At 35.4% G+C, this 26,524-nt stretch overlaps 1 protein-coding gene across 6 annotated transcripts in view; it reads right to left on the bottom strand.

Moving 5' to 3' along the window:
• Positions 1-3,601: 3,601 nt before the first annotated feature.
• LOC149575790 (peroxisomal membrane protein PEX14-like) overlaps positions 3,602-26,524 on the bottom strand; it is a 70,117-nt gene continuing 47,194 nt past the window's right edge. For 4 of the 6 annotated variants that reach the window (XM_089815581.1, XM_089815576.1, XM_089815578.1 and 1 more), the window contains 3 exons: positions 5,294-5,338; positions 5,138-5,206; positions 4,100-4,959 (listed from right to left, as the gene is read on the bottom strand). In XM_089815581.1, the coding sequence (XP_089671707.1) occupies positions 4,246-4,959; positions 5,138-5,206; positions 5,294-5,338 (828 nt within the window). In that variant the 3' untranslated portion in view covers positions 4,100-4,245. Of the gene's footprint in view, positions 3,942-4,099; positions 4,960-5,137; positions 5,207-5,293; positions 5,339-26,524 lie in introns of those variants that run through there. The other 2 variants (XM_089815577.1, XM_089815579.1) reach the window with 1 other exon arrangement.

Raw genomic sequence — 26,524 nt, 5'->3', positions numbered from 1 at the left:
ACTCAAAAAGGAATATCAACAAAAGAAAACAATGCATGAAATTAAAGATATATTTATGGAAGCTTTCAGTATTCAGTCACTAGATGAGTCAAAGCATATCATGGAACAATTATCAGATATTGTTGAACAGGTGACAAATGTAGACCTAGAGACAAATGCAAAACTCATGGAATGGTCTGAAAGAAAATTTCAAGGAAAGGTTAATGAGAAAATATCCAGTGAAATAGCACTTTCTCAGATTGAATTGGCAAAGGTCATAGACAAAGTCAAAAAGGTACTTGAGAATATATTCTCTTTATACAAAAAGTTGTGTGACTTTTCATATTTCACACAAGAGACCAACCAAAAAATAATGAGCCTGGAGAGAAATTTGAATATTTCTAGCATGCAGCTACTTAAAGATCCAGCTCAAAGTGCGAAGCATTTTACTCAGACACTTCACACTCAGAAAAAGATAATTGTATTAACAGCAGAAGAGGCCACCATCAAGGCCAAACTATTATAGCTCCAATCTTCTATTACCCCACATTTGGAAATCCTCCATAAAGAACAAGTCTATGCTGAAATTGTTCTCAAGAAAGACCCTAATCTTTCTACTTCAGAAGGACTTATTCACCTTGCTGCAGAGACTGCCCTCCAGCATAAATCATTGGAAATTGCTTTGCATAATTGGGATGCAGCTCTTAGGATGATTATGGAGGTAAACAGCACATTTTTGGTGAAATATGGTCTTGACCCTTAAAACCCTCTGACATAAGTGTCAAAAAAGAGGAGATAATAAAAAAGGGGGAGATAATAAAAAAATGGGGGAGACAAGATAAAAAGGCGGAGCATGATATACAGCATCAAAAATTTTGGTTACCAAGATAGCACTGATAATGGCACAATCAACTAAGGGGGAGTTACAATACTTTTGAGGTATATATATATTGTACATTACAAATTTTGATTAAGGTTTTAAAAATCTCTGTATATACCAAGCAGATTAGTACATGTATTCATAAGGTTAGTTAAATGTTTTTGTCACTCATGTCAAAGGGGGAGATTGTTAGTCTCAAAATAGTTTTTGACACTTGAGTGCCAACACACTTAATCACTTTCTACATTGGAGCCAAGTACACCATGTATGCCGAGCCACAACATGAGCCGAGTCAAGGAAGCCTTCAGATGCCGAGTGATCTTCAAGTGTCGAGCAACCTTCAGGTGCTGAGTGAAGATCAGGTGTCGAGCATGACACAAGTGTCGAGTGACATTTGAGTGCCGAGTCATAGACGATGCCGAGCAATATAGAAATACAACAAGTGCCGAGTAAGCCAGTTTAATATAAGTGTCGAGCATCAGAGATCTGTAAGTACCGAGCAACACAAAATGTACATATGAGTTTGTAATATTACAAATTTAGATGTAAATCGTTTTTATGGCCGACATATGATGAATCTCAAAGGATTAAAAGATAAGATCGAACCTTTTGTATTTTCCATGCAATCAACATGCAGCCAATAAGAAAAATGGAGAAGGCATGCAGCTAATAATGTGCAAGGAATAAGCGAGAAATAGAGATTCAATATGGATCGTAGATCCATACCTAACCTTAAGTCTTTGAATGTCTTTATAAGGAAGACAAAATCACATTGAACCCTATGGTGGATGGACGAGGGTGTGCAAGGAAAACTAATTCTCAAAGTGAAGAGTATCAGATCACAGAGGATCAAGATCAGAAAAAGCAGAACAAGTGTTTTTATTCAGCAATCAAAGGATTGTAAGTTATCAGGTTTATTATACCTAATACTCTCCAGCAATTGTATTAGAAAGAAAATCCTATGGTAATAAGTTAACTTAGCAACTATCTTGTAAATCCTATAAATAGGTGACGAAATCCTTTAGCAGGGTAACACTTCTTGTAAAGTGTTTGAAATCCTTTAACCAAGTCACTACTGATACAATGTAAAGCTTTTAACAGGGCAGGCCTTTAACAAAGCAGACTATCAGAACTGGTGAAACCTTATTGTTGCAATAATTTTTGTGGTTATCATCCCCACCCCAGTTTTACCTTCTTATTCCTGGAAGGTTTCTGGGTTACCAAAATCTCAAGTGTTATGTGGTGATGTTTATGTGTTTTTCATAACTGTTTTATATGTTTATATGCATGCAATTTACTTTCAATTAAGAAAAAGTTTTAATGGTCAAGCACAGTACTTCTGATTCACACACACCCCCCCCCCCCCCCTCCCTCTCTCAGAAGTATTATTCCTATTTAAATATTCCAATAGATTTTTAAAAAAAAAATTAGTTTTTTATTTGTGCATCAGCTTGTTATTTATCAAAATTAATTCAATATATAATTAGTGTGAAACTTTGATACAATATTGATTAACAATAAACTTTATCACTGTTCAATTCATATGTACCATTGTTATATGATTTATGATCTTATTGTTTATGTTTGAAGTCCACCTTTCGAGTTGTCCCTAGTCGTTGATGTGGGGTTCTGTTAATTTTGTGACTTTGAGAGTATTGTACAAGAGAGATATTAAGAATTTGCTAAAAAAATTAATGTTCTTTCCTCTCAACAATTGCAGTAAACCAATGAGATAACATACCTCAAGAAGAGTACAAAAAACTCCTAATGCAAGTCCTTTATTCAAGTAACTCATGTACACATGAAATAACCAAGTACCAAGCAGCTCATCACATAAATCAACTGAGTATGAAATACATCCAAACAAATCGGATAATCAAGTACCACTAATCATCAAACATAACCATAAAACTAGCTTAAAAGAATTTGGCAATATTATATGAAAGTAAACTAAGGGTAGGCACTACAAGATATTAAGACTAGGGAGACAAGGACAAATAAGGCATGATGGAAATTAAAAATGTAGCATTCTGAATACCAATCCAAAAAGGTGTTGAATAGAAATGTTGTTGTCTGAAAAACCCATTGCTTCAACACAATGAAAGTTAGTAGACAAGAAGAATATATTATAAAACAAAACAAGGATCAAGAAAATTCAAAGCAAATCCCATAATCCATGAAACTAGAATGACCAAGCATGAGAATGTCATAGAAATGCACGCAGAAGGCCCAAGGCAAGGATAAAGACATGCCAAAAAATGAAGCATGGAAAGACATTAACATTTCCATTATCATGGAAACTGGAGACCACAAGAAACCAAAATAGGTCAATGGGATACGGGAAACTACCAGTTATAAATGAGCAGTACTAGGGTAATAGACCCTAGGTTCTGGAAAATAACTAAATGGAAAATACAAGAGAAAGCTAATAGCTAATACAGCAGAATACATATCATTTTAGGACTGCTAGACCACTCATCATCATGATATTGTTGTGTGATAGCCAATAGTACATTTATCATTCTTGTAGTATTCCATTAAGCGGTGCTTCACTTACATAGTCAATCATCCTTATCATCATTTGGATAGCTATAAATCTAGTTTCAACTTTAAATTGCATCATACTATGCGCACTAGACATCAGCATAATGAAATATGTAATGAAAGCAGCACCAGAAATTAATCAATAAGTATCTAGTCAGTATGCCCTAGAATCAATTTACATACAAAGAACTCTGAAGATGAAATTAAGTGAAAATCCATATTTAATGTTAATGAGAGAAATCAGTGAGTGACTCGATAGACGATCACTATTTGAGTTCCGTATTACATGGTTCCATGCATAACTTTCCATTTAAAAATAAAAAATAATCAACACAATGACAAGATCAAGCTCATAAAGAGAGGATCAATGAACAAAAGACATTATTTAATAAACACTCCAAAGTTCCAAACTAAGCCAGAGTAGAGATACCAGCATACTTTCTCAACAAACATAACAAACTGAAACAAAAGCTTCAGAACCAAATACATGGATGCTTAAATCCCTCCAAATTCTTCATCCTTAGCATTTGGATCCCATCTACAAATAGACACGTGACAATAATTTTAAAATAATGTAAATTTCTAATGCCAGTATGACTAAGATCATTATTAAAAGCTGAGATATATCAGTTGAGACCAGAAATGTAAGCAAGAAGTCAGAAAGGGCCAGCAAGTGAGAGATGAAAAAAATAGGGATTGGAAAAACATGTTGATTTGTAATAGTAGCAAAATATAGTGAAAGGTTCAACATAAGACAACTAAATGATGTGCACTTGACTGATATAGTAAAGCAGGTAATGAATACAAAGCAAAGAGATAATTATCCCACACCTTCCACACACTCATATGTCTTCCTTCACCTCGACACCCTCATTTACAACATCCTTGTACAAATTTGTCTCATAAGAAGCTTCTTCAGTAAATCTAGGAAGGTGATTTATTTCTGTTATATTTTGAACCTCTGATGATGACACCACATGTTCTTGCTCAGGCATAGCTTCAGTAGGCATTAATGAGTTATCAGTGGACTCCAGCCTCATAGCTGGCCCAAAGCTAGTTGACATCTCAGATGTCAAGTTCTGTTCTTGAATTTGTGTCTTTGACTTTGGATGCCAAATCGCTTTTGCAGCTTGGGGCATGGCCACTGGAGGTGGCGGAGGTGGCACCCAGGATCTATCACTCGAATCAAGTAAAGAACTATTGCTTTGTCCATTTACAGCAGTGTTCATGAAACTTCCAGAAGGCGATTCTTGTGATGTGCCACCATTTATCTCCTCATCAGTAAATTCCATTTCTGCTATCCTCACATTGCTTCCAGAAGGTGTGCTGAAACCAAGAGATAGTTCTGTTTCATTTTTCTTAGGTCGCCACCAAGATTCACAGACATCAGATGTCCTTACGGTTACTGGATTAGTTGGCTGTGGTTGTCTATTACCGAAGCCATTCATGACTACCTTTTCTACATCTCTTACTGCTGAGGTGTTCACTGTTTGAACATTCTGAGCATGCGTGTTGTGTTTGCTGTTGCTGCTTCGAGAATCGATTGTTTCCCAGGGCTGTTAAACACTTGCAGCTAAATAATTTTAGAAACATGATACAAAAGTCAAACAAGAAACATTTGAGAATATATGTGAATCAACTTTAAAATGCCTGGAAACTTGTACCATATAATTCTGTTTAGAAAATTCACAAAAACAATTAAGGTCAAAGGTGCAAGTTCAACAATATTTTAACCTTTGCTTTTGGTTGTAACTGGGGATTCGATGGCAGTTGATTTGGATATGGAGGTTTGTCATTTACTTCCTGCAAAACATTAGCATGTCTTGAATAAGCCAAGAACGTGATAAACAATTTACATACCAAAGATGAATTAGGGAACGAAAATTCAACCTTAATCCCTGAAGGTTTCTCGCCACGCTGTACCATGGCCATAAGCTGCCAAAAAAACCTAACTTTAATATAGTGGCCATAAATTTCCATTTACCATCAAATAAATAAATCTTCATCCCAAAGGAAAAAGCAAAAGATTCAAATGTGCAGGCTGCGTTTGATTTTGCTAATTTTTAACTTTTCCAGCTGAATTCCTTTTCCCCTCGAGCCATTGTGGAATGAAGTAAAAGTTGACTTGTTTTTTAGCATTTTGCCTTTCTCATTTAGCTCTGTGGACTCTTTACATAGATAGATGTTCTAAGTTGTTAGATTAACTAGGAATAAGCTTTTCATTTTGCTGAGAAATATCATGCATCGTTGCTCAAGCTTTTATGTTCAAGATTTCACACTGCTGCTATTTCTAATAGTTCTTGTTTCATCAATTTAGTTCTAAGTCAAAAGGTTTGAATTCGAATTCAAGTTCATCAATCATAAAATTTGGATGAAATTTGACAAGGGTAAAAATTCAGAACAAATCAACATTAAATGTGCCTTATACAAATTTATTAATTTTTATATGTAAGTAATATATCCACAAAGTTGTCAATAGTTTGACATTGCTAAATAATTAAACTAAATAACTCAATATTACTTTTAAATAAAATAATATTATATTAAAGATTATAAAATTCGGATGAAGCTTGGAAAGGGTCAAAACCCGATTAACTAGAAATAAGCTTTTCATTTTGCTGAGACATTTCATGCATCGTTGCTCAAGCTTTTATGTTCAAGATTTCACACCGCTGCTATTTCCAATAGTTCTTGTTTCATCAATCTAGTTCTAAGTCAAAAGGTTTGAATTCGAAGTCAAGTTCGTCGATCATAAAATTTGGATGAAATTTGACAAGGGTAAAAATTCAAAACAATCAACATTAAATGTGCCTTATATAAATTTATTAATTTTTATATGTAAGTAATATATCCACAAAATTGTCAATAGTTTGACATTGCTAAATAATTAAACTAAATAACTCAATATTATTTTTAAATAAAATAACATTATATTAAAGAATATAAAATTCGGATGAAGCTTGGAAAGGGTCAAAATCCACTGAAATTCGGCATATCCTGTGACTTAGATTTAGTTTATCATTACTTCTGAGAAAGAATTATTTATTTGTCTTCATAACCAGTGGTACTAGTAGCATATATTCTTTATGAGTTATACAGAACTTGCAGATGTGTTGAATTGCTCCAGAAGTATTCAAGAATGAACAAAAACTATTCTCTCAACTTTCCTGCTTGGAAATATGCTGTACTTGGACCAGTCCAAAGGAGTGTGACTTGCCTCTTCCATAGTAAGAAACTTCATGGACACATCAATCGCCTCAAGTAACATATCGTATGTACTCTCTTTCGCTATTCCAAGCCAGGCGAAAAAATTCACAGAATAGACAAAACAAAAATGCAAACAGCCTTCACATTCTTGGATAAGAATAAACTAGATAGGAAGGGCATAAGGAGCCATTTGTAATAACTAGATAATCTCTAGAGGAGAAGAACTCGATAATCACCTTCCCTTAGAGGTGGTGAAGAACCTAGGAGTATTTAGTGATAGAATTGACAGTTGCAAGTCTAGAAGAATTAAGTGGGAAGTTGTTCCATTATACTATTGCAAATGCAAAGACAATTTTGGAAGACAAAATGAAACACTGGCAAAAGTTCAGTTGCACCATTTTTTCATTTGGGTGGACAAATAAAGAGAATTGCACCTTAGTCAAAATTTTGGTCACTTCAAATGATGAGACTAGTTTTCTTTAAGTCAATTGGTACCCTGAGCAAAATAAAGAATATAGAAATATTGAGTTTAATGTTAAGAGGATATTTTCTTAGAGGCGGGCGTAAAAATGTGGTGCAAGAAGTCAGTTGCAATGGCATGCATGCCTACTAGGAAAATGCATTATGAGAGGCATCAATTTCTTTTTTGGACCAACTAGTTGAAGAAGATGCAAGAAGCATCACAAAATATATCTATAACCACAACTAGATTTTCAACCTGATGGGAGACCACACCAAGTAGAAAGTGCTTGTGAAACTATGCATCACAAGGTTGACAACAACTTTCTAACATTGAAAAGCATTTGTAGTCCATTGACATCCTTGAAACAAGCAAATACGTGTGAGCCAAGCATGGCTATACTCATAACATATTCAAAAAGACTAATGAAGATAACCACAAACATAGTTTTTTATTATGTCTTTGTTAAGAGACCTGCAAAAATCAAGGTAGCTTCAAACATTAATTTAAATTTCAACTAAACCTTCTTATTTTCAATTTTTAAAAAAATTGAAAATGAATTTAGCATTATTAACATTATTTGCAAGGAACTACAAACCTATGCAAAGTGTTTGCAAGCCTGGTGCCAAGGAATTTGCCCAATGGATGTACTACTTTTTGTATGATCACCACAAAGAAGGTGTGGTTCGATTGGCTCGCCATCATTTTCAACCACATCCACCAACAGATCAAGGACCTAGAAAAGCACAACTATTTCTATATGACATCCTACGTGGTGTGGATAACATGGCGGACACCCAAACTTCCGGGTTTGAGGGCAATAGGGATCATAACTAGTCAAATATCAAATCCACTACCCTAACCAACCATTCCATGACTTCTTCGCCTATGTTTGTAGGGCTAATGATTGTTTTATTTACGACTAGAAGATCACAATCTCCGAAGACATTGAGGATTATTGGGTAGACCATCAATACAATTTTGAGGTTCGAAAGAGGCAGTAAGGTTGCTCACAAAAGATGAAATCACCACATTCCGGCTATGAACTCTCCCCAAGAGGTTCACAGATATCAAGGAAGTGGACACGATATACAAAGGAAAAGGTGTAGATAAAATAAGCCTCCCTCCGATCAATTGGGACACCCTAGAAGTATATAATATTGAAGCAGTTTCAAAGAGCATAGTAGAGTGGAGCCACCCCTGTTTTGAAAGGGTGTGTCTAACAAGTGTAAGGAAAAGCCCAACTATCCACACCAAAATGCATGGTCCCCCACCATGACTAGACACATCTGACTGTCAGTTGCAAGGTTAGGCAAAGGGAAAAGAGTAGGCGGGTGAGTCTTTGACTCAGCCTGAACCCCTGTTATCAGCCCTCACTGAAGTCATATAGGAGAAATTAGGGGAATAGGTGGATCGTTCTTGAAAGTTGGTATCCGCATCGATGGCATGTGAAACCATTAGACTTGGGCTTGGACCTCTAAGTGTTACACCTCTGCGAACTGGAATACCCCATCAAGAATAAGGCCAATCAGCAACAATCCTTATGAATCAGGGCAAAAGAAAATGTGTAGCTAGAATGGCCAAGCAGGCAGCAACAAAAGAGTCAAAAGACCATGCCTCAAGTTCTACCCATGGGGGATCCAAGTGCTCCCTCAAAAATCAAGGATCGAGATGATCCTTCCAAAACAGACATCAATGATGTCTTAATAGTGGATGATCGCTCTCTTCAAAGAGGTTGAGGAAAATATACACCTTGTCGAGGAAGCCTAGAAGAAAGCAGAAGTAGAGGTAGAGGCTAGAGCTAGGTCAGGGGTCGATGCTAAGGTCAAGGAAGACATTGACTAGAAGGCGAAGGAAGAAAGACTCTGCAAGGAGGAACGAGACTACCTCTGGAAGGAATAGAAGAAACAAGAAACAAGAGAAAGATGCACCGAAGCATACAGACTCTAAAAAGAGGAGAAAGAGTGTGCCAGCCAAGAGGAAGCTCTACTCAAGGAGGAAGAAGAGTTTTGGCAAAAGGAAGAGGCCAAGAAAAAAAGAGCAGGGGGCAAGCAGAGATAAAAGATAGAAGATGAGAAGACCTATGAAGTTCGCAAGAAATCAATCAAAGTGAGCGAGCGTCAAAGGAAAGAGATGGAAGAAAAGAAACAAAGTAAGGAAAAGTTGTTGCTCCTGAGGAAACTGGATCTTCAGGAACAACTGTACCCTCAAAGCCAACATCCCTCCTACCTTGCCACCAAGGGCAATAGATACAACGTTGCCTACCATGCCACCAATGATCATACTGTTAGATTGTGGTGACTGATCAGGAAAGTACTGCACATACTTCATAAATTCTTTGGGACCTATTTTATCGGGATTTTGGGCCGACATGTAATTATTAATTATAACCCTAAAGCAATAAAAATACTTGTATAAAAGGGCTTAGGGTTAGGGATTGTTTCATTGTGGTGATGCGAAAATCGGTTCTTGCGACAGTTTTGAGTTGTAGGGGATTACGAATTGTAATCAGGTTGTAATCACTGGATCGTAATAATATCAAACTTGTTTGGTGGACGTAGCCCAAGGATTGGGTGAGCCATGTTAAATCTTGGTGTCTTGTGTTCTTTTCTGTGTGATCTATTATTTTCTGATATTGTTTATATTTGCATGTAATTGTTATTTATGTTTGTGGTTTAATCCTAACACATACTCAGGTGGGATGAGAAGAGGTAGAAAACAAGCCTGATGAAGAAGCACCTAGGAGATCACTTCCAGAGAAAGGTTGGAGCCAGAACCATTAAGGGCCACAGTAGATGCACTTTTGGATTCCAATGCTCCCAAAGCTACCTCAATGGCACATAGAATCAAGGCAGAGGAAGAGATCGGTGGATATGCCACCCCCACCGTTATTGATTGATTTGATATCGAATATTGCAACACCTACCCCTAAAACATGGAAAAGGGTACAGACACTACATACCTTCCAGAGTGAACCAAGAGGGGAGGTCACTATCGACATCACTGTGCCACCCAAGGGTTGAGATAAATCTGAAGTAGAACTAGATGAATATGTGTTCACTCAGATCCCACTGGGCTAGAGAAATAAGGAGATCAAGCTTACCTTGCTTGATGAGGCCAAAATTGAATTGAGAATGTCTACCCTTAAGCTCTCAAGCTAATGCAGGAGCATACAATGGTGTAAGGGCAACCCTGTATCACCAAAAAATATGCTTAGTGTTAGTTTATGCTTAATGTGTTCATATATTTGAATAGCCATTTGGGCCACCTATATATTCCAACTCAAAAAATTTCATTGTTATTGTTTTGGGTTAGTGTTTTTTAGCACCTCGAGATACATGCAAGTGCAGAAAATACGTTATTTTGTAATAGGGCCATAATTATGAAGAGTTCAGTTGGGAGGAATGTTGTAATTGAATTTTCAAGCACTCTTTTAAAATAATCAGGTCAAAAGGTTTCTCAATTTGAAAGTTATTGCAGCTTTAAGCTGCCTGGAGACCTAAAAACGCTTTGAAGCCCAATTTGACACACTAAACGGCTTTGTACAGCCCCGAAAAGTAGGGGGCAGACAAAGCCAACCCAATGGACTATAGAGCGCTCATAGATCTTTTTGGAAATGTAAACGATTCGTCAATCGGAGGCCCAAATCAAAAGTTATGCCTCCCAGAAGCTGGACTACATTTTCTCGAATCTTCTAATTTTGCACTGACTTCTAACTGGGATTCAAGAACCTTCTGTTTTGGCGATGGTCGCCAAATAGCACAATGTAAATTGTATTCCTAACCCTAAACCTAAAACAAACTACTTAAGGCCCATTCTTGCAATGTAAAGTTAGTTTTTGGTGGAGTTTGAGAGAAGAGTATTGTGAGAAGGGTTTTTCTCCAGAATTTGATAATATTGTAGCCTATAGGGCATGTAGTTGTGTCTTTTTTTGATGTAATGCACGTAATAGCTTCTCATTTTAGAGAATAAAAGTTTCCTTTCTTGTTGTGTTCATTTTGTCTCGAGTTGTGCCCTCATCGCAAGCTCATACTTGTGGAAAGGGTTTTGCTCTTATCATTTTTTGTTCACAAGCTAATAGAGATGATTTTCCATGGTAGCCAAAGAATCATGTGCTCAAGCACCCTATTATCTGTTACTCTTTTTCTGATTTGCAAGAGGAAACCTTAACGACAACCTCAATTCCGCTCAAGATGCCATTTCTTCTTTTACTTCTTTGGAATGAACTTACATCTGAAATCATTGGTGTTGCATCCCAATTTTTGACCTAATTTAAAATATAGTTGTTGAGGTTCACATGAAGCCAGTTGGCAATTAAATTTGTTGTAATCCTGTGAAATGGTAAGATGGTTAGTCGTTATAATTTCATGTGAAGATAACCTGCTAGTTGATTATTTACCACGAATTCATGGAATTGAAAAGGTGGCTACCATTATGATTATTTATAACTTGATATGATAATATAATTTAATTGCAGAGAATTTCTTTGCAAGAAACACGTCGAAGGGATGGAAGCATTGTCAAAAAAGAATTAAGCACAAGAGCATCACCATCACTAAGCAAATGGGTAGAGGACCTAGCGACTTGAACATCAGGATACAATTGATGACACTGCATGAGCTATTTAAATAAATAATTTGAGAAACATAAAATAATTGAGTTAAAATACAAAACATACCTCTTAATTGATCTTCATAATATTATTATAATAAATATTTACATACGTACATATAAATATAAAAATGAAATGGCACCAATAAATTATAATAACATAATTTAATGATGTCACCCCATTGATATACTTACATGAACATATATAAGTATATGTTATAATAACAATTGAAATTATAATCCTTCCAACTTTATCTTCCAACCTTTTAATCTTTTCTCTCCTCCTCTTTGTTTTTAATCGATTTATTACTTGGAAATTTGAATCGACTATAATCTTTTGTAAACAATGGGAGCCAAGAAATCTCGGCTTATTCCTTTATAGGGAAGCCGAGAGAGGAGTCGGACACATTATCATTTCCATATGTTTTTCATATTTCGAAATTTCCTTCTGCAGTTTTATTTCCAAATTTCTTTAACCCGACTTCATAGCAGTATACAGTAATTTACCCCTGCAAATATCAATTAATAACTTGAACAAACAGAGCAATATTTATTCCTTTGCTGTGCGAGTAATTCTGGCTGAGAATCAGAGGCTGTGAGCACTGAAGGTATCGTCTCAAGCAGCTAAAGAGAATCGAACAAAGTTCAATATCATCAAAGCATTTCTGAATCCTTAACAGGTCATGGGATTACCATTCCAATATGTTTATTTTTCTATAGCAGCCGAACCTCTTTTCTTTTGTATAAGAACACATTATTTTTAACTTGCTGATTAATCACTGCAATTTATAATGAACTCTCCTCTTACTTTCAATATATCTAGAGTCAACATAAAAGAAGTTTATTAGTATCTCTTAAAGAAGAGTTCCTAAATATAATAATAACCTGAATGATTGTTATTGATCTCAAGAACAAGTTTTATTTATGATAAAAGATATCAAATACTGAGTGCTCATAATCATTTAATACACCTGGGATTCACCGGCAATGTAGCTAGGAAATGGTGAAGAGGTGAAAATGGGCAAAGTGCTCATAATCATTTAATACACCTAGGAAATCACTGGCTGTGTAGCCATGTATGGTGAAGAGGTCGAATAAATCTGCAAGAAAGCAAAAGAAAAATCAGACATGAATAACTTAAATGAAATATATTTAATAGCGCATGCATGATCCTGTTTATTGTATTTCTCTGTTGTCAAGTCGAGTGGTGTACTTAGATACCAGGGTGCTCAGTGGATGACAAGATGTTCCCTGTCTATTCTTAGTAAGGGGGGACTTTCTCGTTAGAGATTGTGTGGGGTATAAGTTTGGTCCGAGGTTGGCTGGTTAAGCCCCTGACAATGTTTCCCCTGTTCACAAGATGCCGGACGTGCACCAGACAAAGATAAGCTATGCATTCAATTGTTTGTCAGAAACAGGTATTTTTACTTTTATGAAGTATATGCAAGAAGGTAAGATTAATTGAGTTATATTATTGTTGCAGCTCTTTTACACTTAGTTCCGAGAGAGAGATTTATCTGATGGATTGTTATTTCAGTCTTTCATTTATATGAATATGGAATATGAGCATATCTTCTAATCTTAAGTCATTGCCATAGTTAAAAAATTGAAAGGAAATGAATGATACAATAGTATCTGAAGCCCTAATTGATTCAATGGTATCGGGAGCCCTAAATGATATAGTGGTATCTAAAGACCTAATTGATTAAGTGGTATCTGGAGCCCTAAATGATACAGTGGTATCTGAAGTTCTAATTGATTTAGTGGTTTCTAAAGCCCTAATTGATACAGTGGTATCTGATGCTCTATATGATCCAATGGTAATTGATGCCCTAATTGATACAATGGTATGTGACGCCCTAACTAGCATAGTGGTGTTTAATGGTAATCATCATTTGATAATGATATAGCAGTATTGGATGGTAGTTGTTATTTGATATTGTTATAGTGGTATTTGTGAACTAACCTGGGTGGTTGCAGAAGCATCCCTACAATGATTTCTTGGTTCAAATTCCATAGTACGTAGATTTTAATTTCCATAGTAAATTCATTATGGTATTTCAATTCTTAGTTATGAAATTTTGTCTAACTAATTTTAACGATAAATCTCATTCACATGAACATGATTGATATAATTGTCTTCCTATGAAAATGAAGTAATAACTGTATTTCTTTAAATATGTTAGTTGATAGTTAAGACCCGTAAAAAGTGTATGTTACAATTGGAGAGTCGACCAATGCATTTCTAGATTGGTTTCCTCACAACTTTTACAATGCTTCTTGTGCTCAAGTTTGTGTTACAACCAACTTGGAGAAAGGGCTCACAAAATGTGGCATTAAGGTTAGGGATTGAGACAACAATTAACCAATGGATTATGAGCATATGCTATTTAAATGCTTGCATCGCAACACTCATGACTAATTTTCCAAGAATGTCCTAAGCTCAAGGAGTCGCTAATAGATTCTAAACCTATTTGAGGCTTTCAAGATCCAAAAATTAAAAAAGCCTATGCAAGAAACTGCTTCTACAAATACTAATCCATCATCTACTCTACAGTGTGAGAATGCAGAGGAGGCTAACAAAGCTAGTTTCAAGCTCCATCTAAATCTGAAATCTACTCTGCATGTGGAAACCACCCAACCAAAAAAGCCCTTTCTAGATAAAGGGTGGAAGAGTCGATTACTGTCATTCTTGATAAGAAAAAACCTCATAGTATGTAAGATCCCACAAATTCCTAAAGTGTGTGTGTATATATATATATATATATATATATATGATTGGCTATAGTAAGGATTCCAATTATATTTGCAATTTCTGACTGCCAGTTCCTTTATTGAGGTTTACACATTTATAATACTAGAAGGGAATTCCAAATTCATAGACAAGTTATTGAATATAGAAATGAATTTCTAGTTCAATCACAATTATTCTATTCAAGGTACAAAATAATATATATATATAGCACACCTGGCATTTATCTCACATCATCGATACTATCATAACTGAACACTCATTTCTTGGAAAAACTCCTCCACATTACGTATCTAATAGTTTCCAAAATGGAGCAACACCAACCTCTTATGTTTCAATTTGGCAATCATCCTCCAATGTTCAATGGTTATTGGTGATAGGTAATATCTCTGATCCAGGATTCCCACGCAGTCAATGATGCTCAAACTACAAACTTCCACTGTAGTTATAGACCAAGCAACATTGTTTGCCAATTATGACAATTGTGGCCAAACAAACCAAGAATCTCTTATGCTCATTGGATTGTTTGAGGAGAAGATTAATGTCTTGTTTTCGCAGCAGGATTGCAAAAGACAATTCTTGATTACTTCATGTTCCTCCACTCCACACTAATTTTTGACAAAGTTTTGTTCTTCATGCAAGTAATATCCAATGGATTTCTCCACTATGGGCAAAGAAGTGAGCCGTCAAATGAAAGACAAATAATTCTTCTTGTCTTCTTTCCTGATACACTTGATTTCCCAAGGTTGAGAAGTTCACATTGGGCTTTCTTGAATTTATCCTCCTATATCCATTGGCCCAAATCGAATGTTTATGCCTACCACATTTCTTCCACTAGGTTAGGGAGTACTTGATGAAAGGAATTCAAAGTATACCTCTAAGTTTACCAAATAACTTTCCCAAAATCCCACCTTGCTACTCCCATTCATTTCCTTCCCTTTAAAAGGATCAATTCGGGTGTAATTTGGGTGTAATCACGTTGTATCTCTGCAACTACCCAACCATCTTTGGTTTATTAACATAGAGGCTTATTTGATAAGTTTAATTATTAACATAAAAGCTTATTTGATAAGCTTAACTTATTTAACTTAGTTATAAGCTTATTTGCAACTTATTGTTAATTGTTTTATATTAGTTCAAAATTGAAACTAATATAAGATAAATAATATTTACTGGTTTTATCAACTTTCAAAGAGAAAGTCCTGGAGGGATATCACAAATCTCCCCTCCCTCATGTTGCTTGCCCACAAGCAACTATAGATTATGATGCTATAATACCTATTCTCCTTCCCAAGTAGCATCGTTTGTTGGCAAACTTTTCCATTGGATCAAATATTCCTCGATAGATCGATTACGAAGGCGTCTTTTTCTTAAATCCAAAATTTTGTCAGGTATGGTTTATAATTTCCCTTCAGAATCTAAGGGTTGTAATTCATTTGAAATTGCTACCTACTTACCAATGCCTTCTTAAGACAAGAGACATGAGAAATATTATGTATACGACTACCTTCTGATAAATCCAATTCATAACCAACTACACCGATCTTTCTGACAATCTGATAAGGCCTATATGAGGTTTCAATTTTTCAGCTCCACTACGTTTGAGTGAGGACTGTCGATATGGTTGTAACCTAAGGTACACTAACTCACCCTCATCAAAACTGCGCTCCATACGTTTCCTGTCGATATAAATTTTTTGTTGATTTTGTGTAGAATGTAAGTTTTCCTTGAGTTCTTTTAAAATATCTTGACTTTCCTAAAGCCAGTTCTAAGCTTTGGGTACATTACTATGGTCAAAAGAAAGATCAATATAAGATACAGCATCGTATCCATACAAAGCCTTGAATGAGTCATACCAATAGACATATGATATGTCATGTTGTAACAAGATTCACCTAAATACAACCACTTGTGTTGGTAATATGGCTAAATGGGACATCTTAGGGTTGTCATTTATGGCAACATATCTTAGGATGAGAAGGCACAATGTACAGATAACGATCTCAAAGTTGGATGTAGAAATTTGTCTAAGTATCAAAAAGTTCACTAGCTATACAGAGACAGTTTTGGTATGCGCAGTCTACAGAGACATTTGGCACATGCGTAGTTGAAGACAGATACTATAAAGTGTCATGATGACATGTGCAAGAGCATAGTACGGTATGGACAGTACGGCATCAAATAAAACAATTTTATCAGTAAAAGCAATGAACAAAGCACATCAGTAATTTGGTATTTATGAGTAAAGGAATTATTTTTGTGACAAAATAATTACTTAACTAATTAGGGATGACTTCCTAGATGTAACCCTATGTTAGCAAGAATTAATTTTGTATGATGCCAAGCGTGTGAATGCTTGAAGGCCGAAAGGGCAAGTTTTGTAAAAAGGAAAGGTATAAGTAAAAGATTGAATTATGCAAAGAAGTGTGGTAATATGTGCAATATGCGAATGTGATTAATATGATATGCAAACTTATGTGAAGGTTATGCGAGATATATATGATGTGAAATCTGATGTATGATGAGAGATATGCGAAGTACAGCAGACAACAATAAAGAGGTTTTTGTATCTATCTCTTTTGTATATAAGAACTACATTGTATAATTGCATGTTTGGGCAGTGGGCTCATCTTGCATACATTTTGTAATACCAACTCCTAACAGGGTTGAGACTTTTAACAAGGCCTAGTCCTCTAACAAGGACCGAGACACTATATGTACTTCATAGACTCCTAACAGGGTCAATATCCTTAACAAGATTCATTTGTTTAATGGATCATCTTGTGGGCACCATCCCCATCGGGATTTACTCTTGGCCAAGGTTTCACTAGTTAACAAAATATGGTGTTATGAGTTCTTTTTGTGTATGGTTGTATTTATTGTTCAGCATTGTTTGTTTACTTTCATATGCATGTTATAAAGTAATTAACAATATTCAATTGTGGGAAAAAGTTTGAAGAATACTGACTCACCCCCCCCCCCCCCCTCTCTCAGTATTACCTATTTCTAACAACCCAATCCAAGCCTTTTGGTGGTCAGCCACATAATTGCGAAGGTAGTTGGCACTATGGTTCAACTCTGTACCTATTAACTTGAATACTTCCTCCCAGAAGATTCTCAGAAATCTACTATCTTTGTCACTAATGATGTTCATTGGCAAACCATGTAAGCAGAACACCTTCTTGAAAAATAATTGAGCGACCTGAACTGCTATGAATTCTGTAGTGATAGCAAAGAAATGTGCAAATTTTGTCAGTCTATCAAGCACAACAAAAATACAATCTTTACCTTGTACTCGAGGCAAATTGGTAATGAAATCCATAGAAATCTTTTCCCATTTATGTTTTGGAATGGGTAAATGTTGATGTAGTCCTGTTGGATAGGAATGTTCGGCTTTATTTTACTAGCATATTTTATTGGTAATGAAATCCATAGAAATCTTTTCCCATTTCTGTTTTGGAATGGGTAAATGTTGATGTAGTCCTGTTGGATAGGAATGTTCGGCTTTATTTTACTGGCATGTGATACATTCCTTGATGTATCATAAGACATCATTTTTTAGCACTTTCCATGTGAACCATTCACAAATTTGCCTGTAAATTTTGAAATAACCAGGATGTCCTGCCAAAGGTAGATCATGAACTGCCTACATAATTTTCAATTTTAATTTAGAACCAAGTACAAGAAAGATCATGTCCTTGTAGTAAATAATATCATTCACAATCTTATATCTTTCATCCTGTACATTCCCATCTAATAATCACAAGCAAATGCATTCTTAGAATATTCTACCACTAAGAGAGATTTCAAATATAGCATTAATTTCAAGTTTGTTGGATAGTGCATCGACAACTATATTGTTCTTATCTTTAACATATTCAATTTCAAAATCATAAGCTTGGATCTTACTAATCCATTTTTGTTGCCTATCATTCAAATCTTTCTGACTTAAAAAATATTTCATACTGTTATGATCAGTTCTTACCACAAATCTACCACTAACTAAATATTGTCTAAATTTAGCCAATGCGTGCATAATTGCTAGCATTTCCTTATCATATATGGAATACAATCTTTCGGCACTATTGAACTTCCTACTTTCATAGGCTATAGGATGTTTATTCTACATTAGAACTGCTCCTATTCCTTCACCAGAAGCATCACATTCTAATACATAAGGTTGATTGAAATCTGGAAGTGCAAGAACTAGAAAAAAACTCATTACATCTTTGAGTTAGTCAAATACCTTTTGTGCTTCTTCAATCCACCTGATCGCTCCTTTTTTGGTAAAGATCTGTCAACAGTGCTCCAAGATGTGAGAACCCCTTAACAAATCTCTTGTAATAACTGTATGAACCAAAGAAACCTCTCAAATCAGAAAGATTTCATGGAGGTGGCCAATCCAAAATCGCTCTAATCTTCTCTTGATGTACCTGCACACCTCTAGCAGTGATCATATGTCCCAAATATAAAATTCCTATCATACCAAATTCACATTTAGAAGCCTTTGCATAAAGAGACTATGATTCCATTATACCCAAAGTCTCATCAATATGTCTCAAATGTTCCTCCCAAGTTTTGTCGTAAATCAATATATCATCAAAGAAAACTAACAAAAATATCCTTGGTTGTTTATAAAAATATGATTCATACAAGACTGAAATGTTGCTAGAGCATTAGTCGGTCCAAAAGGCATGACTGAAAATTCATAGTGACCATAATGACAACAAAAAGCAATTTTATGAATATCCCGTTCCCTTAGCTTGATCTGATGGTATCCAGATCTCAAGTCAATTTTAGAAAAATATAAAGCACAATGTAATTCATCTAACTCATTAATTCAGGGAATCAGATAGTTGTTTTTTATGGTCTTTCTATTGAGGACACGGTAATCTATACATGTGTAGAGACCCATCCTTTTTGACTAGCACTACTGAGGAAGCAAATGGATTCGAACTAGGTCTGATATGTCCCATATCCAGCAACTCTTTAATAGCTTTTCTCTATTTCATTTCTGAATGCCTTAGGGCATCTATAGGGAGTGGTGATTACTGGTTTTGCCCCTTCTTCCAACTCAATAGTATGTTCAAAACCTCTATCCGGATGTACTCTTGGAAGTATATCACTAAAAACCCTACTATGTGAATCTCAAATCTGCAACAAATCATCTTGATAATGTTTAGATTCAAAACTTGTTACCTTAGTAGAGATAAGGCATTCTGCTGACCAAGCAACATCACCATGATGAAAATGGCCTCCATTTTGTTGGTAGATATGACTCTGGGTCCACCATTTGACATTCCTCTTAGGATTACCCTTTTCCCATCAATTTTGAAAGAGAACTCCATGCGCTTAAAACTCTGCGAGTATTTATCCAATCTCCAACCATTGAATTCCCAACATAACATTAGAGTTAGCCAAATCAACTACATAAAAATCTTCGGTTATTGTATTATTACCAAGAGCAATATTGAACTGAGGGACCTTATGTGTGCTTACTAAAGTAGTGCCACCTACTACTAGAACATCAAATCCTTCATGCTTCTCTGTATGTAAGCCACATTTTTTAAGAAGAGCGGTATCAATGAAATTATGGGTAGCACCACTATCAATCATAACAATAACTCGTTGCCCCTGTAAAACTTCTCTTACTCTAAAAATATTGTAATGTGGAGTTCCTATCATTGTTGCTATTTCACCTTTCCCTGGTGAATTTTCCTGAGCCTATTCTGCAATTTTAGAATCTTGTTCCTAATTTGGATCTATGTTTTCCTCATCTTCACTATCTAATACTACCTCAATGTAGTGAATTTCCCCTTTTCCCAAGCATCTATGACCTGGTGCCCATGCCTCCTTACAATTGAAGCACAATTATTTTCTTCTGAGTTCATCACGCTCTTCCTTTTCTAATTTGTTTCTAGGAGGCGTATTTTTGGAAAAGGTTTTTTATCAAGTCTGGCTAAGAGAACGGCCCTTTGTTAAATGTCTTTCCTTTAGAAGACTCTAGTTCTCTAGCCCTTTTTATGGCTGCCCGCAAGGAAGGAGGATTTAAGGATTTAACCCACCCTTTGATTGTATCAGATAATCCACCTATAGATAAAACCGTTTTCCGTCTCTAAGTGATCTCTGATACTAATACTGCTAATTTCTTGTTGGTTGACAATTTGTTCTCCTATTAGATTTTATAATCTTGACTCTTTGATACCCAATGTTTTGGAGATACAAAAGGATGTTACCAACAAATGGGTCAGTGTATGTGTTCAGTCACTGCCCTGTAAATTACAAGGTACTGCTCCCTTAAGACTTTCAATGATGTGCAATGAATATGTCTTTATTTGATCAAAAGTTTTGACAAAATAAGCTCTTAACTTGAGAGTAGTAAAGGATAACCAAATTGTTTGTAGACACAAACAATTTAGGCAAAAATGGATTTGAATAACCTATCACACTCAATGGAATGACTGCAGTAGATTATCCTAAGATCTTTGACTATTACTCCTATTCTAAATGCAGATTTAACTTATCTAAATGCAAAGAGGAATGCAAGAGGAAATACACATTAGGGCACATAGAATTGCTTTGACTACTAGACTTGAATGAAATGGAATTCAACAAGTTACTAATAGATTCATTCACATTTATCCTTCAATTCCCAATGAAACTATCTAACATGTTATAAAACCAGCTAGAGAAGAAGCAAAATCATACATGAAGAAAGTAAATAGAATCACTTACTGCAAACATCAAAGTGATATGGAATTCACCTGATTATCACAGAATCATTTATCATTGTCGTTCAACTCTTAATGCAGAACTAATCTATGCATTGGCCACAAAACATGACAAGCAAATAGGGTAAATGGAATTACAGACCAATTCACCATCAAGTTTGCCGACCTTTGTAGTATCAGAAGAGAATACATTTATTGTTTCATGTCCTCCCTCAATTTAGCAGAGCAACAGTCACAAAGAGAAAATGAGAATAAAATCTGAAATTATCTAAAAATATAGACACGCGGCTTCTTTTCCATTGAATATTTTGAATCTGTGATATTCCTAAAAACATACCATGACTATTCAGCTTCATGCAATCTCGAAAATCCTGTAGAAATCAGCATTATCTTCATATTCCACTGTTTGGCGCCAAGTCCATACAATTCATATTCCAACGGTTACTACATTTTTTAATTACCATCGTCGATCTAAGATCAACGGCCCAGATTAAATCCTCATAAACCTTCTTTGTTTTATTCCTTACTCTCTTCTGTGGGTACCTTTATGGACACGCTTCGGTATTGCATTTTCCCACATTAGTTAAACTTCATTCATTTCTAAAAAGAAAGAATACGACCATCGTCAATGTATCCAAATCTGACGACTAAGATTGAAAACACTTTTATGTTATATCTTCACTCATTCATTGTCTTCACCCGACACAATAACGCGATTGACTTTAACCTTTTTCGCTGGGTCACAGATTAACATGTCTTTATTCCATTAACCAAAGCGACTTGGCGACAACCGCTCATTATTTGTGATCACAATTTCGCAACATTAAATTTAACTTCCACTTCTAAACTACGACTATGCCATGACCCATTTGGTGTTAACTGTTACTACAGTCACCAGGTCGCAACTTAACACTTCTTGAATATCTTCTAGCCTGCGATCATGGGATGATTGCTTCTCGTGGCTTCACATCTTTAACTGCAAGTTACTTTAAACCTCTTGCAACAATGCGATTCCTTTTGTTTTGCTTAGTCGCTGCCTTAATCCTTAACTCTACATTAACCCTGCGACTATGTGATTTCTGTGTTTTTGCTCTATCACAACTTAACTCAAGCTTTCATTAATCCCTCTGCGACCATGCGACCTTAAGCTTTTCGCTACATCGCAACCTTAACCATAGGTTATTCTTTACCTCCTACGATGTTGTGATTCCTTCGTTTTCGCTCTATCGCGACTTTAACCCTGGGTTACCTTCAATTGCCAGCGATCATGCGACAATCATCAATCTTTAGGATCTGACAATTGAGATCAGAAGACTTAATTCTCTAGTTTGCTCTGCAGTGTGGGCCCATCTGTTCCACGTGTTGAGTTCTCGTATTCCTACATTAGTTAAACCTCAAGCATCTTTGAAAAGCAAGAATACAAGTGTCATCAATCTGCTTAGATTGGACGGTTGGGAAGACGCATCATTAAACACTTATTATTCCATCTTAAAACACCATCCGTCGATCTGAACTTCATCTGATGATCCGGACTTAATCTCTAAGTCATTTGACTTGTCAATTTTGCAACGTAGATGTGCGGATTAAATATAAGTCGTCAATTGGATTTCAAAAAGGATCAAACCACCTTTGATCAGGTACTTCCGCTATTTCTGAAGATTTATCTGCTTCTCCTGCATTCTGAACTAGATCATCTATACTAACTTTCATGAAACTATAGTATAACATGAATCCTTATCTTCAACATAATTAAGAATAGAGAAAGATGAATCATTAAGATATCTAGACCTTCTTCTCATCAGAGGAATGCATAACAAACCCTCCAAAACCTAATCACTTAGCCATTGGACTAGTGCATTGCTCATATGATTTCCCACATCAGGTTAGCTCAAAGGAATGATGAGAAGAAAGGCCATCCTATGGGCAATCTAGACTCAGACTTGAGACATTGACACTCTAATATGACTCTAATCTAAAAAAAAAGATATGAATTGAAACTTGGGCAACATTACTCAAATTCATAAATGCATTGTTCTACCGTACATGTTTGTCTAAGCTGAGTCAAATCTTTGAGATGGAAATCAAGATCCTTAGAATCAAACTTATCAATAAGTCTTTCTGTGAAAACAACATAAGTGTTAATCTTATTGTGACCCAATGTAATTTGTCCATGATACCACCATTCATGGATAATTCTTTCTAAATGTAATTTTGCATATTTGATGGCTTCATTCTCCACCATTGGGTTTAATTGCAAGTATGTGTCAAGTTTTTGTACCCAAGCTCTTACAGTGGTTTTACCTGACCCATCAAAATATGGAAGGGACATTTTACCAATCTTCCTTTGTAATTCATTATTATATCCCCTTTGCCCCCTATTCTTATGTTTCATCCTAACAACCAAATATTTTCTAGAAGTCATTGATGCCTTGAAATCATCGCATGTTTGTATCCAATCCTGATATACTTCTTCCTGGAGTTCCCTAATGGTAGGTTCTCTTTCAGGTTGTGGATTTCTAGGGGTGAAGGATGGCATGAAGGGTTTTGCTGAAGTTGAACCTTCAACTTGTCCATTTACTGATCGGTTCTCTTGTCCACCCATTTCCCTTACATTATTTTGATTTTGATTCAGGTTATTGTTCATGTATTGTGCCAATCAAATCTGCCATATGGTTTACATTATTTTGCATATCTTGTTAATGCAGCTATGAGGTCCCTAATGCCATCTGCATCTCCCATATTGTTTTCAAAAAGTATTTCCTCGTCCAACTCAATATGATTATCTTCTATATCCACCTATATGAATGAACTAGATGACTCTATCAATCTGTTTTGTCAGACTCAAGTATTACAGAAGTTATAATTCCCCTTTTGCATATGTCTGAATTATGTGTTTGCTCGACAAGCTAGCAGGATTTAATTCTCTGATACCAATTTAAGATCCCACAAATTCCTAAAGTGTGTGTGTGTGTGTGTGTGTGTGTGTGTGTGTGTGTGTGATTGGCTCTAGTAAGGATTCCAATTATATTTGCAATTTTTGACTGCCAGTTCCTAAATTGAGGTTTACACAGTTATAATACTAGAAGGGAGTTTCAAATTCATATACAGTTTATTGAATATAGAAATGAATTTGAAGTTCAATCACAATTATTATATTCAAGGTACAGAATAATATATATAATTAGCACACTTGGCATTTATCTCACTTCATTGATGCTATCATACCAGAACACTCATTCACTAGATAACCTCCTCCACATTACATATATGATAGTTTCCTAAATGGAGCAAAACCAAGCTCTTTTGTTTCAGTTTGGCAATCATCCTCTAGTGTTCAATGGTTATCAATGATTGGCAATACCTTTGATCCAAGACTCCCACGTAGTCAATGACATGTAGACCACAGACTTCCAGTGTAGTTATAGACCAAGCAACATTGCTTGCCGATTATGATAGCCATTGCCAAACAAACCAAGAATCTCTTATGCTCGTTGGATTGTTTGAGGAGAAGATTAATGTCTTGTTTCCACCGCAAGAAGACAATTCTTGATTACTTCATGTTCCTCCACTCCGCACTGATTTCTAACAAAGTTTGGTTCTTCAAGCAATTAATATCCAATGGATTTCTCTGCTATGGGAAAAGAAGTGAGCCGTCAAATGAAAGACAAATAATTCTTCTTGTCTTATTTCCCGATACACATGATTTCCCACAGCTGAGAAGTTCATGTTGGGCTTTCCTAAATTTATGCTCCCATATTCGTTGGCCCAGATCGATTGTCTATGCTTGCCACATTTCTTCCACTAGGTCAGGGAGTACTTGAAGAAAGGAATTCAAAGTATACCTCTAAGTTTACCAAATAACTTTCCCAAAATCCTGCCCTACTACTCCCATTCATTTCCTTCCTTTTAAAAGGGTCAATTCAAGTGTAATTCGGGTGTAATCTCGTTGTATCTCCACAACTTCCCAACCATCTTTGGTTTATTAACATAGAGTCTTATTTGATGAGACTAATTTATTTAACTTAATTATAAGCTTATTTGCAACTTATAGTTAATTATTTTTATATTAGTTCAAAATAGAAACTAATATAAGATATAATTAATATTTATTGGTTTTGTAACAAACGGGTTTTCATAACAAAATAAAGGTGATCTAGAAAGAATTTTCCTCAACTAACTATCGAAACAAAATATCTTGAATTCTTTTTCATGAGACATTAACTGATTTTAACTACTAACGATTAACTGAGATAACAAAACCAAACTGAAATAACTGTAATAATGATTAACTGAAATAACTGTAATAACAATCAACTAAAATAACTATAACAATGATCAACTAAAATAACTAAAATAACGATCAACTAAAATAACTGTAACAATGATCAACTGAAATAACTGAAATAACGATCAACTAAAATAACTGTAATAACGATCAACTGAAATAACTAAAATAATGATCTACTATCTTTCCTTGCATACAAGTAAAGTAAATACATAACATGAAATAGAAAAAGGAACATACATGAAGTAATAACTGTAATAACGATCAACTGAAATAAGTGTAACAATGATCAACTGAAATAACTGAAATAATGATCTACTATCTTTCCTTGCATACAAGTAAAGTAAATACATAACATGAAATAGAAAAAGGAACATACGTGAAGTAACTAGTGAGTCTTTAATTGGTTGTGCAAGCCTCGACTTCCTTAACCTCCCAACCTCGGACCATATTCATCCCCACACAATCTATTGAATAGAAAGGCCCTCCCTACCCCAAGATCAGGCTTGAGATACTTTTAGTCCAGCCACCTGAGCATTCCGGTCTTTAGAATGTCTACACAGTTATGGATGGACATGCCTGAATAACTGGCACTACTGAAATCAAGTGATCATAGATGACAAACATGCCCTTAACGACCTTGGCCAAGATTTTCAGATGGGTTCAATGACCCAATCACCACCACTCGACTTGACAACAAGGGAACAATAAGTATGGACATGCATGAGCTATTAATTAATTTTTCCTTTTTAAAATAATTTAGAATTGTTATGTCATGTCTGATTTTTATTTCCATGTTATTTTCAGATTTCTATCTCACCTCTTCACCTTTTCTTTGGCTATACAGTCGGGTGAGTCCCAAGTGTTTGAATCTCATAGTAATCAGCTCTATCTGTTGATCCTCAACTTGATAAGAATATTACATGTTTTCAAAATATTACATTTTTGTGACCTAAGAAATATAATCTTTGCAAAATAAAATACTATTTGATTATGATATTCAGTAGTGAAATAAAGATGTGATATCATATCATGAACAATTGGTCTCAACTTATCATGAGAAGTTATGACTTAA

The sequence above is a fragment of the Cupressus sempervirens genome, chromosome 2 (assembly GCF_028749045.1).
Source record: "Cupressus sempervirens isolate cs-2001-9-10 chromosome 2, ASM2874904v1, whole genome shotgun sequence".
In the NCBI taxonomy this organism is placed as follows: Eukaryota; Viridiplantae; Streptophyta; class Pinopsida; order Cupressales; family Cupressaceae; genus Cupressus; species Cupressus sempervirens.
The sequence above is the reverse complement of the archived record's forward strand: the minus strand, read 5'-3'. Positions and strand labels throughout refer to the sequence as shown.